At 34.5% G+C, this 27,031-nt stretch overlaps 1 protein-coding gene across 2 annotated transcripts; it reads right to left on the bottom strand.

Annotated features, from left to right (window-relative positions):
• Positions 1-15,705: 15,705 nt before the first annotated feature.
• On the bottom strand, positions 15,706-27,018 carry LOC113861883 (probable zinc metalloprotease EGY1, chloroplastic). Of its 2 annotated transcripts, none has more exons than XM_027494972.1 (10): positions 26,565-27,018; positions 25,773-26,234; positions 25,467-25,607; positions 19,506-19,607; positions 19,021-19,232; positions 18,742-18,792; positions 18,546-18,615; positions 16,692-16,760; positions 16,324-16,374; positions 15,706-16,230 (listed from the first exon to the last, which is right to left on the bottom strand). In XM_027494972.1, exons 1-10 carry the CDS (start codon positions 26,898-26,900, stop codon positions 16,072-16,074), a joined length of 1,653 nt encoding a protein of 550 aa, XP_027350773.1. In that variant the 5' UTR covers positions 26,901-27,018; the 3' UTR covers positions 15,706-16,071. The 2 variants fall into 2 exon arrangements, with proteins under 2 accessions (XP_027350773.1, XP_027350774.1); XM_027494973.1 differs by having other exon boundaries at positions 15,904-16,245; positions 16,339-16,374; positions 26,565-27,007.
• Positions 27,019-27,031: the final 13 nt, after the last annotated feature.

Raw genomic sequence — 27,031 nt, 5'->3', positions numbered from 1 at the left:
TTAAGCTATCACAGGCCACTGGTTCTTTTTTTTTTTTTGTAAGAATCATTTTTTTATTTCTATACACATAATAAGTCTACAAAGAGATCCACAATCTCTTTGACGGAGAAGTTTGCTTTGAAGAGATCAACCAAAGTATGGATGACTAGACTATTCTAGAAATCTCTAAGGATACATTATATGTTCTTGAAAAACAAACTAAAAGAAGCAGTTCTGATTATATTATCAAGACTATTGAAAACAACATTCCCCTGGGTCAAGACATAGGAGAACAATTTCATCTCCTGTCAAAACAATCTGTCAATGAACATCAAAGAAAATATAAATACATTCACATAGGATATGTTCAAGTTGTCGTCAAACCTTTGATAGACATAGGTATAGATGTCATTGTCTTAATGTGTCTTAGAAACATAAGACACAATAGGTTTGAAGATTCCCTAATAAGAACGGTAGAAACTAGTCTTGGACAAGGTCTGATCTATTTCAATTGTTATCCAAACAAGACAGTGAGTCTTATGGATAGGAATATTCTTGTCACGACCCCTTTTTATAAAGAATCAATAATATTTCTGCTTACCTTTCTTAATTCATTTATTTGATTTAAGAGGCATTATATATGTATATAAATATATATATATATATATATATCAATAAAGGAGTATAAATTTTTCAAAAAACTGAACTCCGATATTCAAATAAACAAATAACGAGTCTCATGGGCATTTATATACAATATTCAAATCTTTACATAAACTTCCATATTTACATAAGCTAACTCAGTAAAAAATCGAATACAAGTGTTTAAAACATAAATTACATTACTTAAAAAGTATAATCCAACAGTCTAGACCTATTACTATAACCTAGACTGACCAAAAATATTCAACACCTCAATTTTCCTCAAAATGCCAACTTCGGAGTCCCTCAGTCAGATCTCCTAGCTTGAGAAGTAGACGCATCCCTTGTACCTTCTGCTCACGTACCACCGTACGATCATTACAATACACATACTGACATAACAAAAATGCAAGGGTGAGCTTATATAATTGACAACCTTATTAATGAAATATGAATGAATATAGATAAAATTATTTAAAAAGTTCATAACAGTCAACACATAGCATTGCACAGATTTAATAAAACAATGCAGGATGTCCAGCCCATTTCCAGCTTATCTAATGCAAATGCAGTGATTCAGTTTCCATCTGGTTTCACAGCCTAAGTAATCCAGAGGAACTGTTCCGATCTGGGAGCGACCCATCCCAGTATCTAGATCCAGACACAACACAGCTCAATGTCCTTGGCAGCTCTAGGATGATAATAATAAATGTGATGTAGTACAGCTAAACCAGCATATTACAGCACAGCAAATCTTTCATTTTAAGCTTCGCAGTACAACAAAATCAGCAATTTCATCCAGCTTTAACAACTCAGCCATATATACATTTTCACAGCAAAACTTAGCATTTCAATATACAGCACATAATAAAACTATGCATATCAAAATATTAATCAAATATTCTACCATATATTAATATCCTCAGCTCATTCATCACAATAGTTTAGCACATCATATTTCAATATATCACTTTTCTTTACAGCATTCTAAGTTTTCACAAGTCAACAGAGAAGTCGACTCAACTATATTATTTCAAATTTTATACTAGAACCTAGCCACTCAATAACTTGTTTCTCAGCTATATCAGAATCAATTTTATAAATAGCTCCATATTTACTAAACAAATGAAGCAACTCAGATAAGTTCCCCTTACCTGGAATAAGTTCCAAGATAGTGCTCCTAGTGGGTTCCGTAGAGAGAGATTGACCATTTAGGTGTGGAATACAACTTGAATGGTTTAAATCTATTCGAAATAACCCTATTTAAGTCCCTTGAGAAAGAGAGAGAGAAGAAACAAGGTAAAACTAAAAATTGAGTTCTAAGAACTCACCCAGATCTCGATGAGATAGAAGATCTCGCTTTGATCGGGAAAGAATTTGACTTCGAGAAAGTTTTCTCTACGAGTAATAGGAGAGAGAACAGAGAGAAAATGAGAGAGAAGTTGTCTGGTGATAAAATGAAGTTTCTGGACGCTAACGCCCCTTAAATACCCCTCCAGCCTGCGCACTCTCGCTTAAGCGATATCTGCTCTCGCATGGGTGAGTCAACCCTCACCTAGGCGAGAAAACCAGACAATGAAACCTCTCAAATTACTGATATTGTCGCTTATTTGAGCAACACATCGCTTGAGCGAGATACATCTCACCTAGGCGAACAGCATTCTCACTTGGGGGAGATTGCGTCCAGAGAGCTACCTATTACTCCTGCAACATCTCGCTTGAGCGAGCACCTCTCGCCTGAGCGAGGTTACAGCTGAGGCAATCATATCTGATCTTGCTTAAGCGAGATACCCTGCACCAGACTCTGAAATTTCTCTCCCGAGTGACATACTACTAATTCTTAATCATACTTTCTAAATTATCCAAACACTCAACACATTTAACAATCATTATTCAACTCACACTGCTTATTCGGCAATTACATAACCTTTATATTCCAACATGTAACTGATTCACATGGTTCCAATTCACGCAACTCTAATTAATTGGCATAATAATAAATACATATAATTACACTAACATAACAATTCTAGATTCTCTGTTTCTTAACATTCGCTTTCATGGTTTAGACATGAAAGAGGGATCTATTCTCGCAGCCTTAATATACAGGATTTAATGCAAAGTCATGAACTCTTGTGCATCTAGAGTCCTTCTCAAACCTCAGAAAGGTAAAACTACTTTGTTTATCACTGATATGACAAAGGCTAATGTCTCTCTTCCTAAAGACATCAAGTGGGATGAGGTTACTCCCCCAAAGAAGTGGGTTATGGATAAGGCTATGCCTTCTGTTCCCGTACCTGCTCCCCAAATTCAAGAAATCTTCCAAGACAATTCTGGAAAGTTAGAAATAACTTTCAATAGAAGAAACTCATTCTCCTCCAGAATTGAAGCCTTAAATAGGTAATCTGATTTTGCATCTGCGAAAAAATCATTCTTTTCCAGATCTCAAACTTTTAAATCTGAGATACCCAAATCTGTAGCTCATGATCCTTCATACATAAATCTACAAGATTTAGATACCTCTTCTAGTATTCCTAGAACAGCTTACCAAACTTCTGATAAGGAAGAAGAAAATCAAAGTATCGAATCTCCAACTTATTCCTCCATAAATGAGTCTTATGATATTATCTCATAAGTTTATTATTGATAAGGAAACCTTTAAGAAAGATTTCTATTCTGAGGAGTGAAAACTTCAGAGAGAATGGTTTTTTCAAAGTTACAATGGTAAAAATAGGTCTGATATCCATAAGGAATTTTATAAATTTCTCAAAAAAGTTGAACAAAATATTCCTTTCTTTGATTGGTTTCATACGTATACCATCAAAAACAATTTAGGTGAACCTTGGCAAGTAGATATTATTAGTAATCTTACTGCAAACGATATCTCCTGGCAGATCAAAGATGGACAAATAATTCAAAGTGAGCTACCTCTAACAACCCAGTATCAATTGCCAAAGTTGAAAGACAATAGTGGCAATCCAGTTATGGCAACACCATTCAAAACTAAAAATCCTAATGAGTCTATCACTCCCAATGATATTCAAGGCCTCATGGAACATGTTTTAGGTGACAAGATCTCTATTACTTCTAATAAACAAAAATAAGAAACACCTTCTTCTTCTTCCTAGACTCAACTAGAAAAATCCATTTTCAAACCTTTCAAGATTAGCGCCAAAGTCAAACAAAAAATCTTAGAGCTTAGGTAGAAAGAAAGACCAAAACCTTTAGATAGATCAAGAAACTAAAGTAAGTTGTTAAGTAAAATTAATAGTATACTTATGACCGTTCTTGATACACCCCAAACCTCTGAAGAGTCTAGTGCTAGACCTAAGACTAGATCTCTGTCCAAAACTGTCAACGCTATTAGCAAAACCAATTCAGAACCACCTTCCAAAGCAGATTCCATTTCCAATCTAGAAATCAATCTGATTATTACTAACAGTAAGAACCGAAAATCCCCTTCCAAACTTTATTACAATAAGACTACTGCTCCTGATCTCATTTTAGAAGAAAATAATGAGCATAGTTTCCAAAGCTTTAACACCAATAACATCTATGAATGGAACATAGATGGTAAGTCAGAGTATAATGTTATTACTACTCTGCATCACATGTCTATGGTAGTCATTGCCTACCTAACTTCTCATAAGTGCTCCGATGATACAATTGTTAATATTCTTGTTGTCAATTTTTTTGGCCAACTCAAAGGATGGTGGGATAATTATCTCACTGATAAGGATAAAGAGAGAATTCTCTCTACTGTCAAAACTAATATCAAAGGACAAGCCATTATTGATAATCATGAGCAACTCCCTAATGTTGTCTATACTCTTCTGTATACCATAGCACAACATTTCCTAGGAGACCCATCCTTGTGGCGTGATAAGTTTGTTAAGTTATTATCCAATCTTAAGTGTAGAACCTTAAATGATTTTATATGGTATAAGGATACCTTCTTGTCTAGGGCTTATAGACAGCCAACAATCCTTTTGGAAAGAAGAGTACTTAGTTGGTCTTCCCAAATCTTTTGGAGATTTAGTTAGAAATAAACTCCAAAGTCATTCAGCCAATGGAGAAATTCCTTACGATAGTTTGAGTTATGGGCAACTCAATGCTGTCATCCAAAAATAGCTTTGTAAATCTGTCAAGAAAATAAGATTAAAAGGTAATTAGCCAAAGAAAAAGCCCAGAACAAAAGAGATTTAGGATCTTTCTGCGAACAATTTAGCCTACCTCCTTGCCCAACCAAAAAGAAAAAATATTATCCCAAGAAGGAAGTAGAAGCCAACAAGAAAACTTACAAAAGAAAATATAACATAAAACTCTCTAAGAGAATTGGGGAAGATGTTATCCCCAAAAATATTCATAGAAAACTTAAGACACGAGTAACTTGTTACAATTGTGGTAAACCCAGCCATATCAGTAAATATTATAGGCTCAAGAAAAATATTAGTAATCTCAACCTTGATCCTTCTATAAAAGTCAGATTAATAACCTCCTCATTGAATCTTCTGAAGAAGATTCTACTAGAGATTCTAGCAAGGTTATTAACCAAATCCAACAGGATGATCAAGTTTCTTCATCTGATAGTGATGATACTCCAAAAATTAATGTCTTAACAAAAGAATAAGATCTTCTTTTTGAAGCAATTAATTCTATTCCTGATCCTCAGGAAAAGCAAAATTTCTCAACAAACTCAAAGATGTTTTAGAAACAAAACAAAAACCAAAAGAACTTTTTAAAACAAATAAATTTGATATAATAAGTATTTTCAAAAAATTAAAAAATAATTCCTACACAAAACCAACTACTATATAGGATCTTCAGATTAAGATTAATAATCTCAAAAAGGAGATTCAAGAGATCAAAGAACAACAACAAATTCATCAAGTTATTCTTTCACAACTTGAAGATGATGATGATGATTCTGAAGTTGCGAAAGAATAAATTTCTGAGAAAAATGATTCTGAGAAAGATAATTCTAATAACTGAAGAAATTTTTATGAATTTGATCAACAAGGTCAAAATTCAAAAATTTTATATAAATATCATAATCATTATTGATGATTTTGTTCTTGATACTTTGGCACTTTTTGATACATTTGCCAATTCAAATTGCATTTTAGAAGGATTAATTCATACTAAATATTTTGAAAAAACTTCTAGAAAACTCAACATTGCGAATGGTTCAAAACATAAGATTAATTACAAAATATCTAAAGCTATTATTGAAAATCAAGGTTTTCAAGTAGAAACAAACTTTCTACTCACAAGAATTTGAAAAATGAAGTAATTTTGGAAACACCTTTTATAAAAGTTCTTTTCCCGCTTCAAATTTCAAAAGAAGGAATTTCAACTTACCACTTAAGTATGTAGATAACATTCAAATTTTCTAACAAACCTTTTACTAGAAATATCAATTTTATTCAAAATAAAATCAATCAAATTAATTTTCTGAAAGAAGTTTCTCTTGCTAATATTAATAAACAGTTGAAAAATCCATCACTTCAGAAAAGAATTCAATTTCTTCTAGAATACATTCAATCTTCTATATGTTCTGACCGTCCTCATGTATTCTGGAATAGGAAGAAAACATATAGTTAACCTTCCTTATGAGAAAGACTTTAAAGAAAGTCAAATTTCTACTAAGGCGAGACCTATTCAGATGAATGAGGAACTCCTTCAATATTGTCAGAAAGAGATCAAAGATCTCTTAGACAAAAAACTCATCGGAAAAAGTACGAGTCATTGGCCGTGCTTTGCATTTTATGTTAATAAGTAGGCATAACTAGAAAGAGGTACTTCTATGCTAGTAATCAATTACAAGCCCATCAATCAAGTTATTCAATGGGTTAGGTATCCTATTCCTAATAAGAAATATCTTCTTAACAGACTTAACTCTGTTAAGATCTTTTCCAAATTTAATATGAAATCAGAGTTCTGGCAAATCCAAATAAGCTAAATTGATAGGCATAAAATTGCCTTTATTGTTCTTTTTGGGCATTAAGAATGGAATGTAATGCCCTTTGGTCTAAAAAATGCTCCTTCTGAATTTCAGAAAATCATGAATGAATTCTAAATTTGTCATTGTCTATATAAATGATGTCTTGATTTTTCTCAATCTATTGATCAACATTTTAAACATATAAATGTTTTTATTAATGTTGTTAAACAGAATGATCTTGCAATATCAAAGTCCAAGATCAATCTTTTTCAAACCAATGTCAGATTCCTTGGTCATAATATTCATCAAGGAACTATTATTCCAATTAGCAGATCTATTGAATTTGCTAACAAATTTTCTGACAGGATCCTTGATAAAACCCAATTACAAAGGTTTTTAGGATGTCTCAATTATGTAGGTGAATTTATTCCTCACCTTAATAACTCATCAAACTTTTACATGACAGGCTTAAAAAGAATCATCCTTCGTGCACTGATGTTCACACCAATATTGTCAAACAAATCAAGACCAAAGTCAGAGAGATAAAATGTCTCTATCTTTTTATTCCTCAAGCTTTCAAAATAGTCAAAACTGATACCTCTGACATAGGTTATGGTGGCGTTCTTAAACAAAGAATTGACTCCCATGAATATATCATTGCATACACATTAAAAACATTGGAATTCTGCACAACAGAATTATTCTACTATCAAAAAAGAAGTTTTAGCAATTGTTTTATGTGTTTCAAAATTTCAATCTGATTTATTAAATCAAAAATTTCTTATAGGAGTATATTGTAAATCTGCTAAAGAAATTTTACAAAAGAATGTCAAAAATCTTACCTCTAAATAAATTTTTGGAAGATGGCAAGCAATATTAAGTATTTTTTATTTTAAAATTAAATATCTCAAAGGCATTTTCAATTCCCTTCCTGATTACCTTACTCGTGAATTTTTATAGGATAAGTGAAATTCCTAAAAAGGCAATAGCCCCTTCCAAACAAGGAACTTCTCACAGAGGAAGAGTCAGGCTTGCTCTTACTCTTAACAAATCAAAATTCAAATCTGTCTCAGCAGATTCCAAATCAAATTCCTCGGAATCATCCACTCCAGCTAGGTCATTTATCCAGAAAGTCATCCAGATAGTAGAGTCATCCATTCAACAATTTATGATTCCTAAAAAAGACTCTTCCAACAAGGCTGATTCTTCTTCCCTAAAGACAAACAAATATCTCAAAAAATAAGCCATTATGTCGCTAAAGAAAAATTTTCCTCAGTCATTTAGATGGAGCTTGAATTCTGGGACAAAAATCCCTATAAGGCTATATCAAAAACTTGTCCTCTTAGTTTCCATTTCAAACACTATGCCCTGAATAAAATAAGACAATTTTACAAATTTATTCTAGTAGATTCAGATTCTATCTCCATTAAGCATTATAAAGATAAAAAAGATCCATCTATTATCACTCATTCTACAATACAAATTCTCAAAATCCTTACTCCAAAATATTTTTGAAAAATTTAAATTCATATAAAAAATTTTCCCAACCTTTTAACTATGCACGATACAATTATTGGGACTACATTGAAGCCTAGACAAGAGTTTTCTAGTTCCAAAACAAGCTCAATTGACATTCTTGATTGATCTACTTTAAAAAGACTCAAGATTTTGGCAAACATTATGAGTTTCTAAACTGGTTCCTTCAATGATGGGACTTTATTGGACCAATTAAAGAAATCTTCCCTTCTCAAGTAAAAGAGGGATATAACCACTTCGGGATTCTCTTGTATCAGAGTCTAATAGGGAACTCAGAATATATCTGTAGATCAATTAAAACTATGCTCATCTAGATTTGGACTTTAAATTTAATGTACAGTTTTTTTTATTTTTACGAAATACTTTTAGTGGAAGCACAGCAATTCTTAGTTCTTTTGAATAAAGTTGCATTAGTAAGACTTGTGTTGATGAAGGGCAATAAGGCTGATTTGATGATGCTGTATTCAAAAGAAACAAAGAACATAAGAGGTCGGTGGTTATAGTAAAGATGTTTTTGTTTCTGTAATAATAAAAAAAATCCACAAATAACCAGATCTAGAAGAAAAAGTTATAAATAATCTAACAAGTATAATTTTATGGAACCAAATAAGGGTGATAAACCAAGGATCTTCTTATACCAGTGTAAGTCTAAAAACTCTTACACCCAATCTGAACCTTTCATTTAACTTGCATCTAACTGCCAATAAAATAATAAATTATAACTCGTTAGATGTAAGTTAAATGAAAGGTTCAGATTTGGTGTAAAAGTTTTTAGACTTACACCAGTGTAAGAAGATCCTGCCCCTATATATATATATATATATATATATATATATATATATAGTGGACTATCTGAGCCCATATGGGCTAGCCCAGTTAAAGCCCTAATGGGTACCGACCTTATTTCAACCGAGCTAAAATGGTCTGAGGTAATTTCGGGCCTTATTTTTTTTAGAGTCCAAGTTCGCCCATTTAACAGGTTTTTTTGGCCTAATCCATCGAGCCAACCATTTTACTGACTTTAAATAACATTAAAATGTGTTTGTTTCTAATCTATGGAAAATTAACTGTGTACTTGATTTTTAAATACTACTTACATTTCTATTACTGAAACTTTCTTCTCTTCCTTACCAGGCAACTATTACTTTCTCATTTTCTATAACTTTTGTGTGTTTGCTTTCCTTGATGTTAGATAAGAAATTTTCAAGATTCAACGCGTTAAATATTAAGGACACAATTCAAAATTTAAAATTTGTAATTATATACGTTTTGATGAACCTTTAAAAGGATTTCCATTTTATTACCATTTGAAACCATACCTATTACTTAAACTTCCTTTTCTTTCTTACCTAAAAATTGGATTATTTTTTCTTGTTTTGTTACTTTCATGCATTTGTTTTCCTTCTAATTTTCAACACTTCAAAGAATAAGGACACAATTAAAATTTCAAAATTGAATACTATTTCAAATTTGATGAACCTTGAAGAGATTTCTATTTTACTAGTATGGAAAGTAGAAAATTAAAATATTTGTTTCAATTTATAGAGAATTAAATGCATGGCCAATTTTCAAAATCTAATGTTTACCTACTTCTTAACTCGTCTTCTTTTCTTAGCTGGCAATTGTCTTTTTCTCCGTTATTTCTATACATTTGTTTACCTTTGGGTTAGATAAGAAGTTGCAAGGTTTTAAATATGTCAAACATTGATTACAGAATTTAAATTTTAAAATTCAAAACTACATAAATTTTTATGAACCTTTAAGAAGATTTCCATTTTATTACTGTTAGAAAGCATAACATTAAAAGTGTTTTCTTTAATTTATGAAAAATTAATTTTGCACTCGGTTTTCAAATACTAGTTGCATTCCTATTATTTAAACTTTCTTCTCTTTCTTACCTAACAACTATTACTTTCTTAACCTTTATAACTTTTGTAACTACTCCTACTTTTATCAAACCAAAGTGTTAATTTATAAGATAATTGAGATGAGTATATAATGTTTTCAAATTTACAAAGATCACAATTGAAATTATTACAATGCTAAGGGAGAATGGTTATGTAGGTTTAAAGTGTAGGATAGATTTGGAAAACGAGTTTGAATACTATTAAAGAGGGGAAATAAAGAGGAATTGAAATAAGAGAAGAAAAAATTGAACAAACCTTTTACGACAATATTTCAAGAGAGAATTACTTGATTCCATTAGATTTCTTGCCTTGAATCTCTCTTTTCAAACTTTTATTAAATAAATTTCAATCGCAGCCACTCAATTTATTGTTGAACTTTACATTAGAAATACAAAACAAATTCTTAAACTTGTTTCAAAAACAAAGATGGGAGTGAGTTTGAGAGAATATGGTATAGTTTCATGTGAATAAATAATTATGTTCTTTCTTAAATGATAATTGTTTTTAAAAAAATTATGTTAAAGAATGACATATTTTAAATATCTAAGAGCTAAACTAAGATCCTTTTTTTGTAAAATTTATTAAGGATTAAATTTTAAATATTGAAAATTTTAAAACCTATTATAGCATGTTATTTTGCTAACTTATTTATGAGTCAATTACTTTTCTAACTCACCATCGCCTTTACCATATTTTTAATCATGGACTAAAAGAAAGAAAAATAAGTAAAAACTTTAATTTGAGTCATTAGACTTATTTCCTTCAAAGTTAGCAAAAATAAAGACAAGTGGTGGGCTTCAACTCTATGAATGGATCTTCTTTAATATCATGGGCTTCCAACACAAGATTTATTTCTTTTGCTAATTCTTATTGGGCTTTCTTAACTCTTGACCTTGTCATTGGCCCACTTAAGTCTTAAAGTGGATCTTAGACCTTCCTTGGTGCATAAGTTCCTCCATGGGCTTGGGCTTGGATGTCCTTATCGATTTCAATAATTAAGTGGTAAATTTTCAAATCCTACTTAAATTCCTTTCACTTAAACTTTCTTCCATTTCACAGCTTACAATTGTCCTTTTCTCCCTTTTTATTACTTTTTTGCATTTATTTTATTTTCCAACAAGGAAAAAATTGTGAGGTTTAAACATATTTTACATTGAGGACGCAAATAAAGTTTTAAAATTCAAACCATGTAAATGTTGATGAACCTTTAAGAGGGTTTCTATTTTATTATCCTAGACAAGCATAATATTAAAAATATGTTTATTTCAATTTATAGAAAATTAAGTGTGGTCAATTTTCAAATCTTATTTGTATACCTACTACCTAATTCTCTATCTTATTCCTACCTGTCATTTCTCAATTTCTCCTTTTTAATTATTTATATGCGATTGTTTTCCTTATTGTTATAACAGAAGTAATAAAGTTCTTAAACATAATGGCATTTTGATTTTCAAATCCTATGTGCATTTCTTTTATCTAAACTTTCTTCTTTTTTTCATTTGTCAATTGTCTTTCTCTCCTTTTCTATTACTTTTGTGCGTTTATTTTTCTTCCATTAAGGTAAGAATAGCCTTGTTTCAACAAATGAAATAATGAGGACACAATTCAAGTTTTGAAATTCAAAACTATGTAAATTTTGACAAACCTTTAAAAGGATTTCTACTTATTACCCTTAAGCAGTGTAACATTAAAAATATGTTTGTTTCAATCTATAGAATTAATTGTGTGGTTAATTTTTGAATGTTAGTTCCATATCTACTACCTAATTCTCTATCTCTTTCCTACATATCACTTGTCATTTTCTCCTTTTTCATTATTTCTATGCAATTGTTTTACTTATTGTTATAGAAGAAGTAGTAAAGTTCAAAATACATCAACATATATATTAAAAATTATTTATGTGGATTTTTTCCCTTTATGTTAAAGACATAATGGCGCAGTTCAAATCCTATGTACATTCATTTTACTTAAACTATCTTCTCTTTCTCATCTGTCAATTGTCTTTTTTTTTTTTTTTTTACTTTTGTGTGTTTGTTTTCCTTTCTATAAGTTATGAATTTTTTGGTTTTAATATATTAAACATTGAGGACACAGTTCAAGTTTTAAAATTCAAACCTATGTAAATTTTGACTAACCTTTTAGAGGATTTCTATTTTATTACATTGTCAAGCGTAACATTAAAAATATGTTTGTTACAATCTATAAAGAATTAATTGTATGCAATATTTTTTAATCATAGTTCATACCAACTACCTAATTCTTCGTCTCTTTAAGGCTTGTCACTTGTCATTTGTCATTTTCTCCTTTTTCATTATTTCTATACAATTGTTTTCCGTTTTGTTATAGAGAAAGTAGTAAAGTTCCAAATATGTCAACAAATCAAACATTATTTATGATTTTTTTTTTAAGACATAATAATGTGGTTCAAATCTGACATGCGTTTATTTCTCTAAACTTTTTTCTTTTTTCCATCTTTCAACTGTCTTTTTCTTCTTTTTTATTACTTTTATGCGTTTGTTTCCCTTTTTGTAAGGTAACAATTTATTGGTTTCAACACGTTACACAATGAGGACATAATTCAAGTTTTAAAATTTAAAACTATGTAAATTTTAAGAAAACCTTTAAGAGGGTTTTCATTTTATTACCCTTTGGAAGCATATCATTAGAAATATGATTGTTTCAATCTCTGGAGAATTATTTATGTGGTCAATTTTCAAATCTTAGTTGCACACCTATTACCTAATTCTCCATCTTTTTCCTACTTGTCACTTGTCATTTATCTTTTTCTCTTTTTTTCATTATTTCTGTGCGATTGTTTTCCCTTTTATTATAGAAGAAGTAGTAAAGTTCCAAATACATCAACATATCAAACATTATTTCTAAGGGTTTTTTTATTTTTCTGTAGAGACATAATTACGTGGTTCAAATCTTACGTGGATTCTTTTTACTTAAAATTTCTTCTCTTTCCCATTTATCAACTATCTTTTTCTTCTTTTTTATTACTTTTATGTGTTTGTTTCCAATTTTGTAAGGTAAGAATTTCCTGGTTTTAACATGTTAAACAATGAGCATACAATTTAAGTTTTAAAATTCAAAATTATATAAATTTTGAAAGAACCTTTTAGAGGTTGCTATTTTATTACCCTTTGAAAGCATATCATTAAATATATGATTATTTCAATCTACATAAAATTATTTGTATGGTTGATTTTCAAATCTTAGTTGCATACTTACTTCTTAATTCTTCGTCTTTTTCCTACCTGACACTTGTCATTTTCTCTTTTTTCATTATTTTTATGCGATTGTTTTCCCTATTGTTATAAAAGAAGTGATAAAGTTTCAAATATGTCAACATACTAAACATTATTTCAATGGGATTTTTTTATTTCTACTAGAGACATAATAGCGTGGTTCAAATTTACATGAATTCATTTTGCTTATACTTTCTTCTTTTTCCCATTTATCAACTATCTAACGAACTTTTAAAAGAGTTTCTATTTAATTACTCTTGGATGCGTTAAAATAAACAAAATATTTTTCAATCCATAAAGAATAAATTGTGTGGTTGATTTCCAAATGTTAGTTTCAAACTTATTACCTAATTCTCTGTCTTTTTTCTACCTATTACTTGTCATTTTCTCTTTTTTCACTATTTCTATGTAATTGTTTTCTCTTTTGTTATAGAAGGAGTGGTAATGTTTCAAATACATCAACATATTCAACATTATTTCTATGGATTTTTTTGGTTTCTATTAGAGACATAATGACATAGTTAATTTTCAAATCATACTTGCCATCCTTTCAATTCAATTATCTGCTCTTACTAATCTAACAACTATATTTTTTTTTCCTTTTTTTATTACTTTTGTTTTCCTTTATGTAAGGTAAGATTTGTTTGGTTTTAACACATTAAACATTGAGAACACAATTTAAGTATCAAAATTCAAAACAGTATAAGTTTTGAGGAACTATTAAAAAGATTTCTATTTTATTACATTGAGAAGCGTAACATTAAGAATATGTTTTTTTTTTCAATCTATAGAAAATTAATTGTGTGTTCAATTTTTTATTCTTAGTTACTTACCTATTACTTATTTCTCATTTCTTTGTCTCTTTCCTACCTTCACTTGTCATTTTCTCCATTTTCATTATTTATATGCGATTGTTTCCCTTTTTGTTATAAAATAGTAAAGTTCTAAATACGTCAACATATTGAACATTATTTCTGTGGACTTTTTTGCTTTCTATTAGAGTCATAATGACATGGTTTAAATCCTATATGCAATTCTTTTACTCGAACTTTCTTCTCTTTCTCATCTTTCAATTATGTTTTTCTCTTTTTTTTTATTACTTTTGTGGGTTTGTTTTCTTTTCTATAAGGTAAGAATTATCTAATTTTAAAATCCAAAACCATGTAAATTTTAGTGTACCTTTAAGAGGATTTCTATTTTGTTACCCTTGGAAAGAGTAAAATTAAAAATATATTTCAATCTATAGAAAATTAATTGTGTGTTCAATTTTCCTATCTTAATTGCATACCTTTTAACTAACTCTTCGTCTCTTTCCTACACGTCACTTGTTATTTTTTTCTTTTCCATTATTTCTATGCAATTTTGCTTTCTGCTAGAGACACAATGATGTGATTCAAATTTTACATGAATTCATTTGCTTATATTTTCTTCTCTTTCTCATCTATCCATTGTTTTTTTCTCTTTTTTTATTACTTTTGTGAGATTGTTTTCTTTTTTGTAAATTAAAAATTATCTGGTTTTAACACGTTAAACAACGAGCACACCTCAAATTTTAAAATAAATTTTTGAGTACTAAAAATTATAAGATTCAAATTTATGCAAATTTGAATGACCCTTTAAAAGAATGTGTTATATTACCACCGAGTAACGTAACATTAAAATGTATTTGTTTCAGTTTATATAGAATTAATTGTGTGGTGAAGTTTCAAATTCAAACTACATCCCGTCGGCTTATTCCCCATTTTCTTTTCTGTGTGGCCAGTCTCCCTCCTTTTTGGTTCTTTCTGTGATTTAGTTTTTCTCTCTCGTGTAAGAAGGAACAAGGGTTCAATACGTCTAACACAAAAGCACGACACTGCATTGACCTTGGGGAGCAAATCTAAGAACCGATTGACGCACGTTCCAACACGTTAAAGATAAGGTTGAATGGATATGATTTAATTTCGCTATGCTGAAGTAGAGTTATACATGTGCTGGTAACGCATTTACACACTAACCTATAACACACTTGTTTTTGTCCAAGTGTTGTAGCTTCTAGCTTTACAACTTGAATTTCCAATTCTGTTGTTACCTTAGAACGTAGACATTTTTTTAAACTTGGTGTGGAAGAGTTCTAATCAGGTTCTTAGATAAACACATATCAAACATTTAAGACCAGAAGTTTGGGCTTCATTGTATGGAGTTATTGAAAGTAATTTTGTACATAGACAAGAACCTGGGTGGTTTCAAAAACTAACGAGTAATGTTGGGATTACTTAACGAGATCTGAATGCCAATCAAGTAAATTGCAGGGGTCAAACTTAACTACAAAGATTAATGTTTTAACATTTTATTTTAAAAATAAAAAGGGACAGGAAAATTATAGACCTTTTTATTTTTAAATTATGGGAACTATGTAATATTTATATTAATAAGCAAAAATTAAAAAAAGTAAGTTTATATTAGTATTAAGTTTAATCTTCTTTTCGATGTAATGGATAAATTGATCAGTATATTTAAAATCACATCAAAAAATTTAAAAACATCGATCCAATGCAAACATGACCCAATAATGTATACAAGGGGTTTAGCACAAGGGATCGCATATAAATTGGAATTGACTTGGATTTTGCTTCTCCAATTATATATATTTTCACTACTCGATTTTAAATTATAACTGAATTGGGTTTGGCTTCGCTAATGATATTACCTATCTATATATTTTCACTGTTCATTTTTAAATTAGAATTGAATTGGGTTTTGCTTTGGTAAAGATATTACCTATATATTTCACTGCTCAATTTTAAAAATGGCCCTAGTGTACACATAACTGTCAAAATGTAGTTACAAGACCTATACCCAGTTCCTCTGCAAGCTCATCCCCAACAGGAACAAGAGTCAAGACAACAAGAAAAATAGCAACGGCTACAAGTGCTTTTCTCCATGTTCCAACCTCTGTCACGTCATTTAAGCATGGTTTCTCCGGTGTCCTCTGAAAAAAAAAAACCTTTTTCAGAAATAATCCAAAAACAACTACTTCAGTTCCATCATTTTCCTTTCAAATTCAGGGCATGTATTTGCATACCTGACATAACAAAACGTAAAGTCCCCAAGGAAGTGAAAGAGGTCCACCAAGCTGTTGAAAGGGGTAAAATAAACACTTATTTTTTTTTTAAATAGAAGGAAAACAATACATTATTATAATTTTAAATCAAGAAAATGACTAAGCGATGAGGAGGGACTAGGAAATGTGTTAGTAAACTGTAAAATGAACAGAAGACAGATTAATAAATAAAGGAGAACTGCCACAGCGCCCCCCCCCCCCCCCGCCCCGGGGGTTAGTCATAATAACTCTATGAATGCAACCAAATCATATAATGTTTGAACTTTAACTAAATGTTAAGGAACAACCATATGCATGCTTTGTTTAATATAAGCAAAGATCAGACATACCACTCCTAATCCAAGCAATGTATAAGTGGTTAAACCGAAACCAACTAGTGCACTTTTTCCAAAAGCTCCCTGCAAAAACATGTAACATAATTAGCATAACCGTTTTAGATCACTAAGGACCTAAATTACAATGCTCACCCTGTCATATGAGCAAATTTAGAGCAACAATTAGAAAAAGAAGATTTTCCATGTGAGAAAAACAAAAGATACCTAATCTTATGAATGAGAATATTCACGGCGAAAAAAACCTGCCAATGAATTGTTTATACCTATCTTATATTCAATATGACAACTTTATAGTGACATATACTCCCTTTTCTAAAATAATTAATCGCTGCTTTGAACTCTACAAGTCGTTCAATAAATTCACATCCTCCAATAAGAAAATTATATAGCTGTCCATGTCTTTGGTTGTAAATGTTATACCTAAGCTCAATACAGTATCATCTTTATCATAAGTCATAAAAATAACATATGGAGTATGAATTAAAGCTGCTTTTAATTTTGAACTAATGCAATCCCTAGGGACACGAGAAGAGGGGTGTTAACCAAGAGTCAATCATCGCTAACAAGCGAAGAGTCATGGCATGAATCTTACACAGGATTTTATTTTATAGAGACTTTCCCTTACCTCCGACATCAAACTACCTTAATAATGTATAGATGTTACCAGTCAAGTGCATGGAAGAAAAGGTCCCTGGATCCTTGCACAAAAATATTTGACTAATATGTCATTCCAGTTCCTCACTTCAAACTTTCCCATTACGGGTAAGTCCCCACTTTACTCTCTACAATCTGAAGTGGGAGAAGCCATGCCATTAAAATATCCATCCATTTAAGCTTCAGCATCTTCCCCAAAGAGGGAATAAATACAAATAATTAGGTCTCTTAATACCCCTGTTTCTGACAAATGGCCCACTGTTAGCCCTGAAATGGTTATATATCAATAATTAGCCCAGTGGTTCCAAACCACTTTAGACATCCTAACCATAGTACCCAACTAAAATGGCCAGCCCAAGTTGTGATTTACACAATCTACAAATACATTTTGAAATATTTACTGTATTCCTATGTGCTGCTAAAAGTTCATGGCATCAAGAAGTACCAAGTATAAGCTGAAGCCGAAGTTGTGATTTACACAATCAACAATGCTTTTTCTTGCCAGTGTCAGGAAATTAAAAAAAAAGAAAAAACAACTTTACTCTGATATTCTGTAGCTCCTTGTTTTGCTTCCTGAACAAGCAATTCAGTAAGCTTTATGTTCCCCTTAATCCCATCCCCCCAACTTGAAAAACTAAGTTCTGATTTATGTCTTTTAACTCACTGACTGCATTGATATTTGACATTAGGATTACAAGTCATAATGATAACAAAAAATATATGCATTTACATTAATGAATGCATGACAAAATATCCTAATTTAAAAATGAAACAAATCTAGAAAGCAAGGTTGTTAATTAATTATGCATGCATATGTGTGTGTGTATTTGGTCATAAATCTATAATAGTTAACAAGATAAGAAAGGATGATATTGAGAAAAGCTTAATTTCCTCAGCATCTATGAATTTCAAAATGTGTTCAAAGCATTGTCCCTGATTGAGCTAATGTCCTCTATGACCATTGTATTTATGTTGCTTTATCCTCTTATCCTAAATGGAATTGATGAATGCCAAGAGGAAGTTAAGTTCTTGGTTTACAACTGAAAATAGACAAACAATATTTTCCCTGTGACTAAGACATTGTCCCAAACATCTTCAAGAAAATGACAATACACCAAGCCTTTTCTATGCCAGGAAAATATCACAAGCAATAAACCTTTCATCATCTAAAGTTTAAAAGATGAAACAAGATACCTGCACTGCTCTTCCACCATCAAGGCACCCGACTGGAAGCATGTTAAAAGCTTGTATGGTTAAGCCACACCTGCAAAATCATAAAATATATAAATAAAAAGGCAGGCACAAGGGTGTGTTTGGAACCATAAATTTCTTCAATTGATTTGATTTAACAATGAAAGTAAATTAGGTTACAGGAGGAAAAGTTGAATACCAGCCTGCAATCACAAGAGGGTGAATCGGAACTGTTGCAGAATGCATTGCTCTGCTCATTTACAATAGCAATGTATCAATGTTAGATGTGGACAGAATAAAAGGCATACAAACATAAGCATGAATTCTAATTTACAAACTAAAACCATGGGTTGCCATCAAGTCATAGCACTTAGAAACAGTTGGTTTGAAAATTTCCCCAAACATAATGATCCATCAGTGCATACTCATTAAATCAATGACAGAAAATCATAAAAACTGTGAAAGGAAGGGGGCATACGCATAACCAAGAGTTGCTCTACTGATTAATCCAAGAAGCAAGGAACCTTGAAACAACAAGCTAGGAACTTGCACCAAATCTCCTGTTGTGTCTGGATTTGATGAGAGAAGAAGACCAACAGCAAACATCGAAAATGATAATACAGCACCAGCAAAGGGACCCGCAAGTGATATGTCTACTTTTGTACTTCTATTAGGAAGGATGGATTTAAACTACAATGAAGTATAAACAACTACGAATCAGAATTTAGATGCATACTAGAACTAAGGAAATGAAGTTCAGTTTAACTGATATGTTATAGCATTTGTCATATTTAGTAGCAATAAATAGACAGTCAAAAGATACTTGCAAATACCTGAAAGAAATTGGGCAAATAAAACCCCCAAATAGTACTACAACTTATAAGCATGTGATTATAATAGCTTCAGACAGTAGTTGCAAATTCAATGTAAAAGTGACTGGTAGGAAAAATTAGATATTGTCACCTGAGTAATTGCACCAAAGCTGCCAAGTGTGATGTTTGGAATGAAGAAAGGGATGCTTAATTTTACTTGTTTAGGAAATGCTGCTAGAAAGTGTCCAACCTCCTACAAAGAGCCATATCCATCAGGTAAAAAATATATATAAAGAACAAAAAAGCAACGGAAATTTATGGAATTTTGTAAAAATGTCTAGAAATAACATTAAACAAATAAGATGGGAAGGAATAGTGATAGGAATTGTACTCCGCCCTCTAGGTGGGGAAAAGTCTACCAGCGAAAATCAAAGACTATTGGGCCTTAATGTGTTAGGGGCAAAAGGGGAAACTTGTAGCAAGTTAGTTAGAACTGACTCTGTTATATGGAAAGTGGCTGTAGGGGGTGAGTATCGGTGGATTACAATTGTAAATTTGGGTAGAGAGAGATTCTCTCTTGCTGGGGGGAGCATTGCTCTCAGGATTTCTTCTCTCTTTTCCCTCTTCTTATTTCTTTGCCTTTCTGTTTTGTAAGCATCTTTGATACAGTCCGTATCATTGGTGCTTTCGTTGAGAGGTTCACCCAAGTTCCGTATGAACACACGCATGGCGACACAGAGACTTGACCAAGTTGAGGGCGAGCTTGCGGCCATTCGTGAAGCTTTTTCCTCGTATCCAAGCTTGACTCCCTATTTGCCTCAGTTTCGGGATTGTCGCGAACATTGACGACACTGTGTGATGAGTGGAAGGAGTTGGTCAATTCTAGATCGACCCCATTTCGAACCCCAGGAAGGAAGGACAGTGAAGGAAGCAACGAGGGAACGAATCTGGCCAAACGCATAGATTTGCCACCGTTTTCCGACGAAGATCCCGTCGGGTGGTTAGCCAAGGCGGAGACGTTCTTTGAGATTCAAAATACACCACCTGATTTTCGCATTTCACATGCACAAATTTGTATAGAAGGGATGACTTGGCACTGGTTCAAGGTATTATTGAATAGTGACCCAAATCTCAGTTGGGAATCCTTTAAACGGGCACTCCTCAATCGCTACAGAGACAACCACTTTGGGAATCCATTCGCGCAACTGAAGCTCCTGCAACAAACGGGTACTGTGGATGAGTACGTTGAGGCTTTCGAAGTGCTTATGGCGCAAGTACCGCCTATGACAGAAGACCAATATATGGGATTCTTCTTGGGAAGGCTCCGAGAAGATGTTCGAACAGAGGTGCTTACTCTAGAACCCCCTAACCGCCATCGCTTGATCTCCGTTGCACGCCTTGTTGAACACAAGTTGGATCGAGCTCATATTTCGCGACTCCCTTTACAAGGGCGTCCTCCACCGGTCTCACGTATGATAGGAGTTGGGACCTCCATCACTGTAGCGCCACGAAACTCATTTGGGCCTCTCAGCCCAACTTGCTCCACAGGTTCTTCAAGTGGTTCTGGGGACAGGCCCAAACCTAATCCAAGGATTACAAATCCGAGCCAAGGAACTCGGTCAGGTACCCGCAACTTATCTTATCAAGAGTTAATGGACAGAAGGAGTCGTGGGCTTTGTTTTAAGTGTGGGGGCAATTGGGGTCCAACCCACACTTGTCCTGACAGACACCTCAAACTTATGGTCATGGATGGAGACGACCCACCTAACCAGCTGCCAGATGCAACAACTTCAGATGACGCACCAGTCGGCGAGGAGGAGGAAATGATCTGCCAATTTTTGGACTTCCATGCCATTAAGCCGAGTGATCCCTCGCAGTCCAGAACCATCAAATTTGATGGGGAGCTGTTAGGGTACCCAATTCTCTTGCTTCTAGATAGTGGAGCGACTCACAACTTTGTCGCACGCGAGCTGGTAACATCCTTGACCCTATTTGTTTCCCCCACTAAGACCTTCTGTGTTGGTTTAGGAAACGGGACTAAGTGCTTCTCCCAAGGAGTATGTGAGGCATTACGTGTCAGAGTGGGGCAGAGTTTTATTTCCGTGGATGCATACATTTTGGACCTAGGAGGAATTGATATGATTCTGGGCATAGCTTGGCTGGAGACAATCGGCAGAACCACCATAGATTGGCAGCGAAAGACAGTATGGTTTGAGGATGGTAAGAAGCAAGTTCGCCTGCAAGGCCAACATCTTGGAAATGGGCAACAGACCCCTGCACTGCAGAGGATCTTACATGGTTTGGCTACGGAGGACAACAGCGGCACTAAGGAGGCGTCTCGTCCTCCAGATTTGCTTGCTGTATTGCAGGCCCACGATTCAGTCTTTCGTACCCGACAAGGCCTCCCACCCAAACGTTCATACGATCATTCCATTAATCTGCTTCCGGGAACCAACCCTGTGAGTGTTCGTCCCTACCGATATGCCTATCACCATAAAGATGAGATTGAAAGGCAGGTTCAAGACCTTTTGGCTAAAGGAGTAATTCGCCACTCCATTAGTCCTTTCTCTAGCCCAGTGATCTTAGTAAAAAAGAAGGATGAGACCTGGCGTATGTGCGTCGACTTTAGAGCTTTAAATAAGGTCACTATTCTGAACAAATATCCCATCCCCACCATCAACGAACTCATCGATGAGCTCCATGGTTCACAGGTGTTTTCCAAAATTGACCTCAAATCTAGATTTCACCAGATAAGGATGAGAGACGAGGATATCCCTAAAACTGTTTTTCGCACCCACGAAAGCCACTACGAGTATCTTGTAATGCCTTTCGGGTTGGTAAATGTTCCTGCAACTTTTCAAGCTACAATGAACACCGTGTTTCGCTCCCGATTACGCCGTCATGTGCTAGTTTTCTTTGACGACATATTGATTTTCAGCCGTGATTGGCCAGCCCATCTCAAGCACTTGCATGAGGTGTTGACGCTGCTATCAGAGAATTCGTTTGTGGCTAACAAGAAGAAATGTTCCTTTGGTCTCAGTGCGGTTGATTACTTGGGACATGTGATTTCTGGACAGGGTGTGCAAATGGACCCTGAGAAGGTACAAGCTGTTGTCGATTGGCCAACCCCTCAAACAGCGAAAGAAGTCCGCAGATTTCTAGGCTTGGCAGGTTCTTATAGGCGGTTTATCCAGCATTATGGAAAGATAGCCCAACCACTTACTATTCTAACAAAAAAGGAGGGATACTATTGGGGCCTAGATCAAGAGGACGCGTTTAGTCAGTTAAAACAAAGCCTTGCTTCATACCCGGTGCTGGCATTGCCAAATTTTTCTAAGGAGTTTATGATTGAGTGTGATGCTTCCGGGAAAGGAATCGTAGCTGTTCTTATGCAGAACAAGAAACCTATTGCCTTCTTCAGCAAGGCTTTGGCTCCAGCTACACAAGCCAAATCTGTTTATGAGAAGGAAATTATGGCCTTAACACTAGCAGTCCAACACTGGAGACACTATTTACTTGGGAGAAATTTTAAGGTCTTTACTGATCACAGTAGCTTGAGACATTTACTCCAGCAGCGTCTCACAACAACGGACCAACAACGTTGGTTAGTAAAACTTATGAGCTTCCAATTTGAAGTAATCTATAAACCCGGACCAGAGAACAAGGCCGCTGATGCCCTATCTCGGAGAATGGAGGCCAACACCATTATTATGAGTCCGAGCTGGATCAACTTTGAGCAGCTACGTGGGGAGATTCAAGCAGATCCCACGTTGAGCAAGTTGTGTGACCAGCTCAGCCAAGACCCGACATTGTTTCCGCAGTATGCCTTCTGAGATGGCTTTCTTATCCATAAGGGGAGGTTAGTGTTGCCTCAAACCTCTTCCCTCATTTCTACTCTTCTGCGGGAATTCCATGACACTGTCACAGGAGGACACTCTGGTTTCATCAAGACTTATAAACGTCTATCAGCAAATTTCTCTTGGCCCAGGATGAAACAAACCATCATGGAATATATTTGTGGTTGTGATACTTGTCAGCGTAATAAATACCAAGCCATGACCCCAGCGGGATTGCTACAACCTATTCCAATTCCTGAGCGAGTGTGGGAGGACATCTCCCTTGACTTCATTACTGGGCTGCCTTGCTTGAATGGGTTTGATGTCATTCTGGTGGTCGTAGATAGGCTGTCAAAGTACGCACATTTCTTACCGCTTAAGCACCCTTACACTGCACGAACAGTAGCAGAGGCGTTCATTCGAGATGTCGCAAAACTACATTGGTTCCCAAAGTCTATAATCAGTGATCGTGATCCTTTATTTTTGAACAAGTTCTGGTCCGAGCTCTTCCGTCTTCAAGGGACGGTGTTGAGGATGAGTACTTCGTACCACCCTCAAACGGATGGACAGACTGAAGTGGTTAATCGCTGCCTTGAAACCTTCCTAAGGTGCTTTGTTTCGGAGCAACCTGCCAAGTGGCGCATGTGGCTGTCCTGGGCTGAGTTCTGGTATAATACTACATACCACTCTGCAACAGGTACCCCCCATTTGAAATATTGTATGGTTGACCCCCTCCTCTTTTGCGTTACTTTCCGGGAGAGACACAAGTTGATTCTGTAGCAGCCCTCTTGGTGGACCGCGACGAGGCCTTATGACAGTTGAAATTCCATCTCCATCGGGCCCAGCAAAGTATGAAGAAGCAAGCTGATAAGCATCATCGTCCCCTGTCATTCAACATTGGTGATTGGGTTTATGTTAAGATACGCCCTCATTGCCAAATAACGATGACCCGCCGAATCAATCCTAAGTTGTCTCCTCGATACTACGGGCCATTCCAAATCCTCTCCAAGGTAGGAGAGGTAGCCTATAAGCTGCAGCTCCCGGATTTTGCTCGCATTCATCCGGTTTTTCACGTTTCTCAGCTTAAACGTTCTGTGAAAGCTGGGACCACAATGGCCCCCCTGCCACATGGGCTTAATGTTGATGTATCTGATTCCCCAGCACCAGAGGCTATTCTAGCTACACGTCCAGGTAAAACCAATGGTACTGTAGAATGGTTAATCCTATGGAAGTCTCAACCAATTGAAGAAGCTACATGGGAGTCTGCTGCATCTATTCAGTCTCGCTTCCCTGGCTCTAGCCTTGAGGACAAGGCTGAATTGAATGGGGAAGGTATTGATAGGAATTGTACCCCGCCCTCTAGGTGGGGAAAAGTCTACCAGCGAAAATCAAAGACTATTGGGCCTTAATGTGTTAGGGGCAAAAGGGGAAACTTGTAGCAAGTTAGTTAGAACTGACTCTGTTATATGGAAAGTGGCTGTAGGGGGTGGGTATCGGTGGATTACAATTGTAAATTTGGGTAGAGAGAGATTCTCTCTTGCTGGGGGGAGCATTGCTCTCAGGATTTCTTCTCTCTTTTCCCTCTTCTTATTTCTTTGCCTTTCTATTCTGTAAGCATCTTTGATACAGTCCGTATCAAATAGTTTGGGCCATGAGCATAGAAAATAAATAAATAAGTGACCATCAGCATAGGACACATGGCAGGTATGCTTACTTGCACAGCATTTGATAGTAACCACTATATGTATAAAAGGGTATTATCTGAATCTGCAAAGTGCAAACTAGTGGAAGCTTCTGACAGCTGTCATACATTGCCAACAGCAAGTCAATCAACATATTGACAAGAATACCAGATTGATTGAGAGATTCTTATGACAGATTGCATTATAGTAGTGTTGAAATTATCTGGTTTAGGTAAACAAGGAGGAAAGAAGAGAATAGATTCAAAATAACAGGATATTAATTTGTTTATAATTAAATATCATAGGCATCATCTTCATCACAGCACCTCACCTCCACAAACTATTTGCATCAACATAAAGTTTACTTGTTGAAGCACAACAGTAAAAAATAGCGAGTTCATTCAGATCACTCAGATCCCATATTTCAGTAATCAAGAAAGTAATCTAATAAAAGCAAAAGACCAGAGTCCCGGAGTATACTTTGAATAAAATTCACTCCAATCTGTTGTAATATAGAAAGATAAATAAATAAATTTCAATTTTATTGCAGTTATATAAACAAATGCCAAAAAAAATGTATGAATGAATGCTTACATGAAACAGAAGAACCCCCAAGACACCATATGCTAAAGGTAAAGCTGACTCAACAAATGGAAAAAGCAGCTCCATATCTGGAGCTTCAACAGCATCTGGATCTGTGAAGTACTTCACAACTTCAGGGGGAAGTCTGTTGATCTGATTAATCAAAAGCATGGCATCAACAAAATATCTAGAAATGACAGAAGAAGATGGTAAGACATTGATGACAGAGAGAGAGAGAGACTACAGAAAGTGTTGTTCGCAAACATTTACTAATCATCACGTGATGTTCAAATCAAAGAGTATCAATAACTAGCCTACCTGAGATGCAATTCCTAGCTCCACTGAGGAACCAATAGTTAGGAGAAACAACAACAATGCAATGACATATTGCCAAAGTGTTGTCGGCCCCGGATCAGAGACCTCCTTCCGCAGCAAACCAAAGCTAACACGCGGCCCACCGCGTGGATCATGACTGTCTGAATTGGGCTCCTCCACCATAAAAAGATTGTACTTATCACCCACAACCTCAACTAGCTGCTTCTGGAGTTTGGAAAAGACATCCTCTCTCTTTCCCCTCAAATTTCCAAGGAAAAGAATGCCTTCTCCCAATTCTCCAAAAGTCTCCTCTTTGGTCACCCAAAAGGTCGAATAACCAAAAAGCTTATCCTTAATCAGCTTTACATCAGCAGGATCTGCCTTCTCAGGTCCAAGGAGCTCAATAAGTTTGAAAGAATCAAGTTGAAAACTACTGTATGCCGGTCCAAGCGAAGACAAAGATGACTGAAGAAGTAAAATAATGGAAACACAACAATCAACCACAACAGAAATTCACACGCATAAAACGCAACACAACATATGCAAATGAATAGCCATTTCACTCTTCAAACTCTCCAACCAATTTTGAATTAGTCCTTGTACTTACTAAACTGGCCACTTTCTCCACATTTATCAGAGAGTTTTCTTCACATGAGCATAATTAAAAGTAAATTTTTGAACAAACTAAATAAATCTACAGTAAATAAAGGAAATTGAAACCACATAAACATAATAAAATAACAATAGCCAGCATCAAATAAGCTTGGTAAAAATTCATAGCAAATAATGCAATACCCTATGTGAAGTAGAGGGAGGCGTTGATTTCTCTGGAGTGAACCCTCTCTCCTCTTCAGGCACGGCGGTGGTAACGTTAGATTTAGAATCGTTGTTGGCACTTTCATCTTCACCGTCAACAAACTCATTGCCATTGTCGTTGTCAACGTTGTTATTAGTAGCGAAACACTTAAAGGTATAAAAATTGGGGTGGCATTTGCGAGCGAAGAAAGAAGAGGTGCCTCTCAATCGATTGAGTTGGTGGCAGTGAATCCTCTCCCTGAAGGCGCAGTGAACCGGGTTGGAGCGGAACTCCGAGTTCAGAGGCATGAAACTGCAACTCGTTAGAGTTCCCATTTCTTGCAGCAGAGAAAAGAACGAAGAAGGAAGCGTTTCAGAATGGCATGGACAGCGTCGCACGCTTTTACCAGTTCCGATGAACACTGTCGTCGCAGGTTTTTGGTTTGGATGTGGTTGCTGCGTGCGGT

The sequence above is a fragment of the Abrus precatorius genome, unplaced genomic scaffold, assembly GCF_003935025.1.
Source record: "Abrus precatorius isolate BTA unplaced genomic scaffold, Abrus_2018 Scaffold3, whole genome shotgun sequence".
Classification (NCBI taxonomy): domain Eukaryota; kingdom Viridiplantae; phylum Streptophyta; class Magnoliopsida; order Fabales; family Fabaceae; genus Abrus; species Abrus precatorius.
The sequence above is the reverse complement of the archived record's forward strand: the minus strand, read 5'-3'. Positions and strand labels throughout refer to the sequence as shown.

What these genes read in the sequence shown, in the direction of transcription:
- LOC113861883 (XM_027494972.1), bottom strand. Translation starts at nt 26,900, where the DNA reads ATGGGAACTCTAACGAGTTGCAGTTTCATGCCTCTGAACTCGGAGTTC. An exon ending in TGGGGGTTCTTCTGTTTCAT is followed by an intron (nt 19,608 to 25,466) that starts GTAAGCATTCAT and finishes GGCTCTTTGTAG; the next exon opens with GAGGTTGGACACTTTCTAGC. An exon ending in ATGGTGGAAGAGCAGTGCAG is followed by an intron (nt 16,761 to 18,545) that starts GTATCTTGTTTC and finishes ATGTTTTTGCAG; the next exon opens with GGAGCTTTTGGAAAAAGTGC.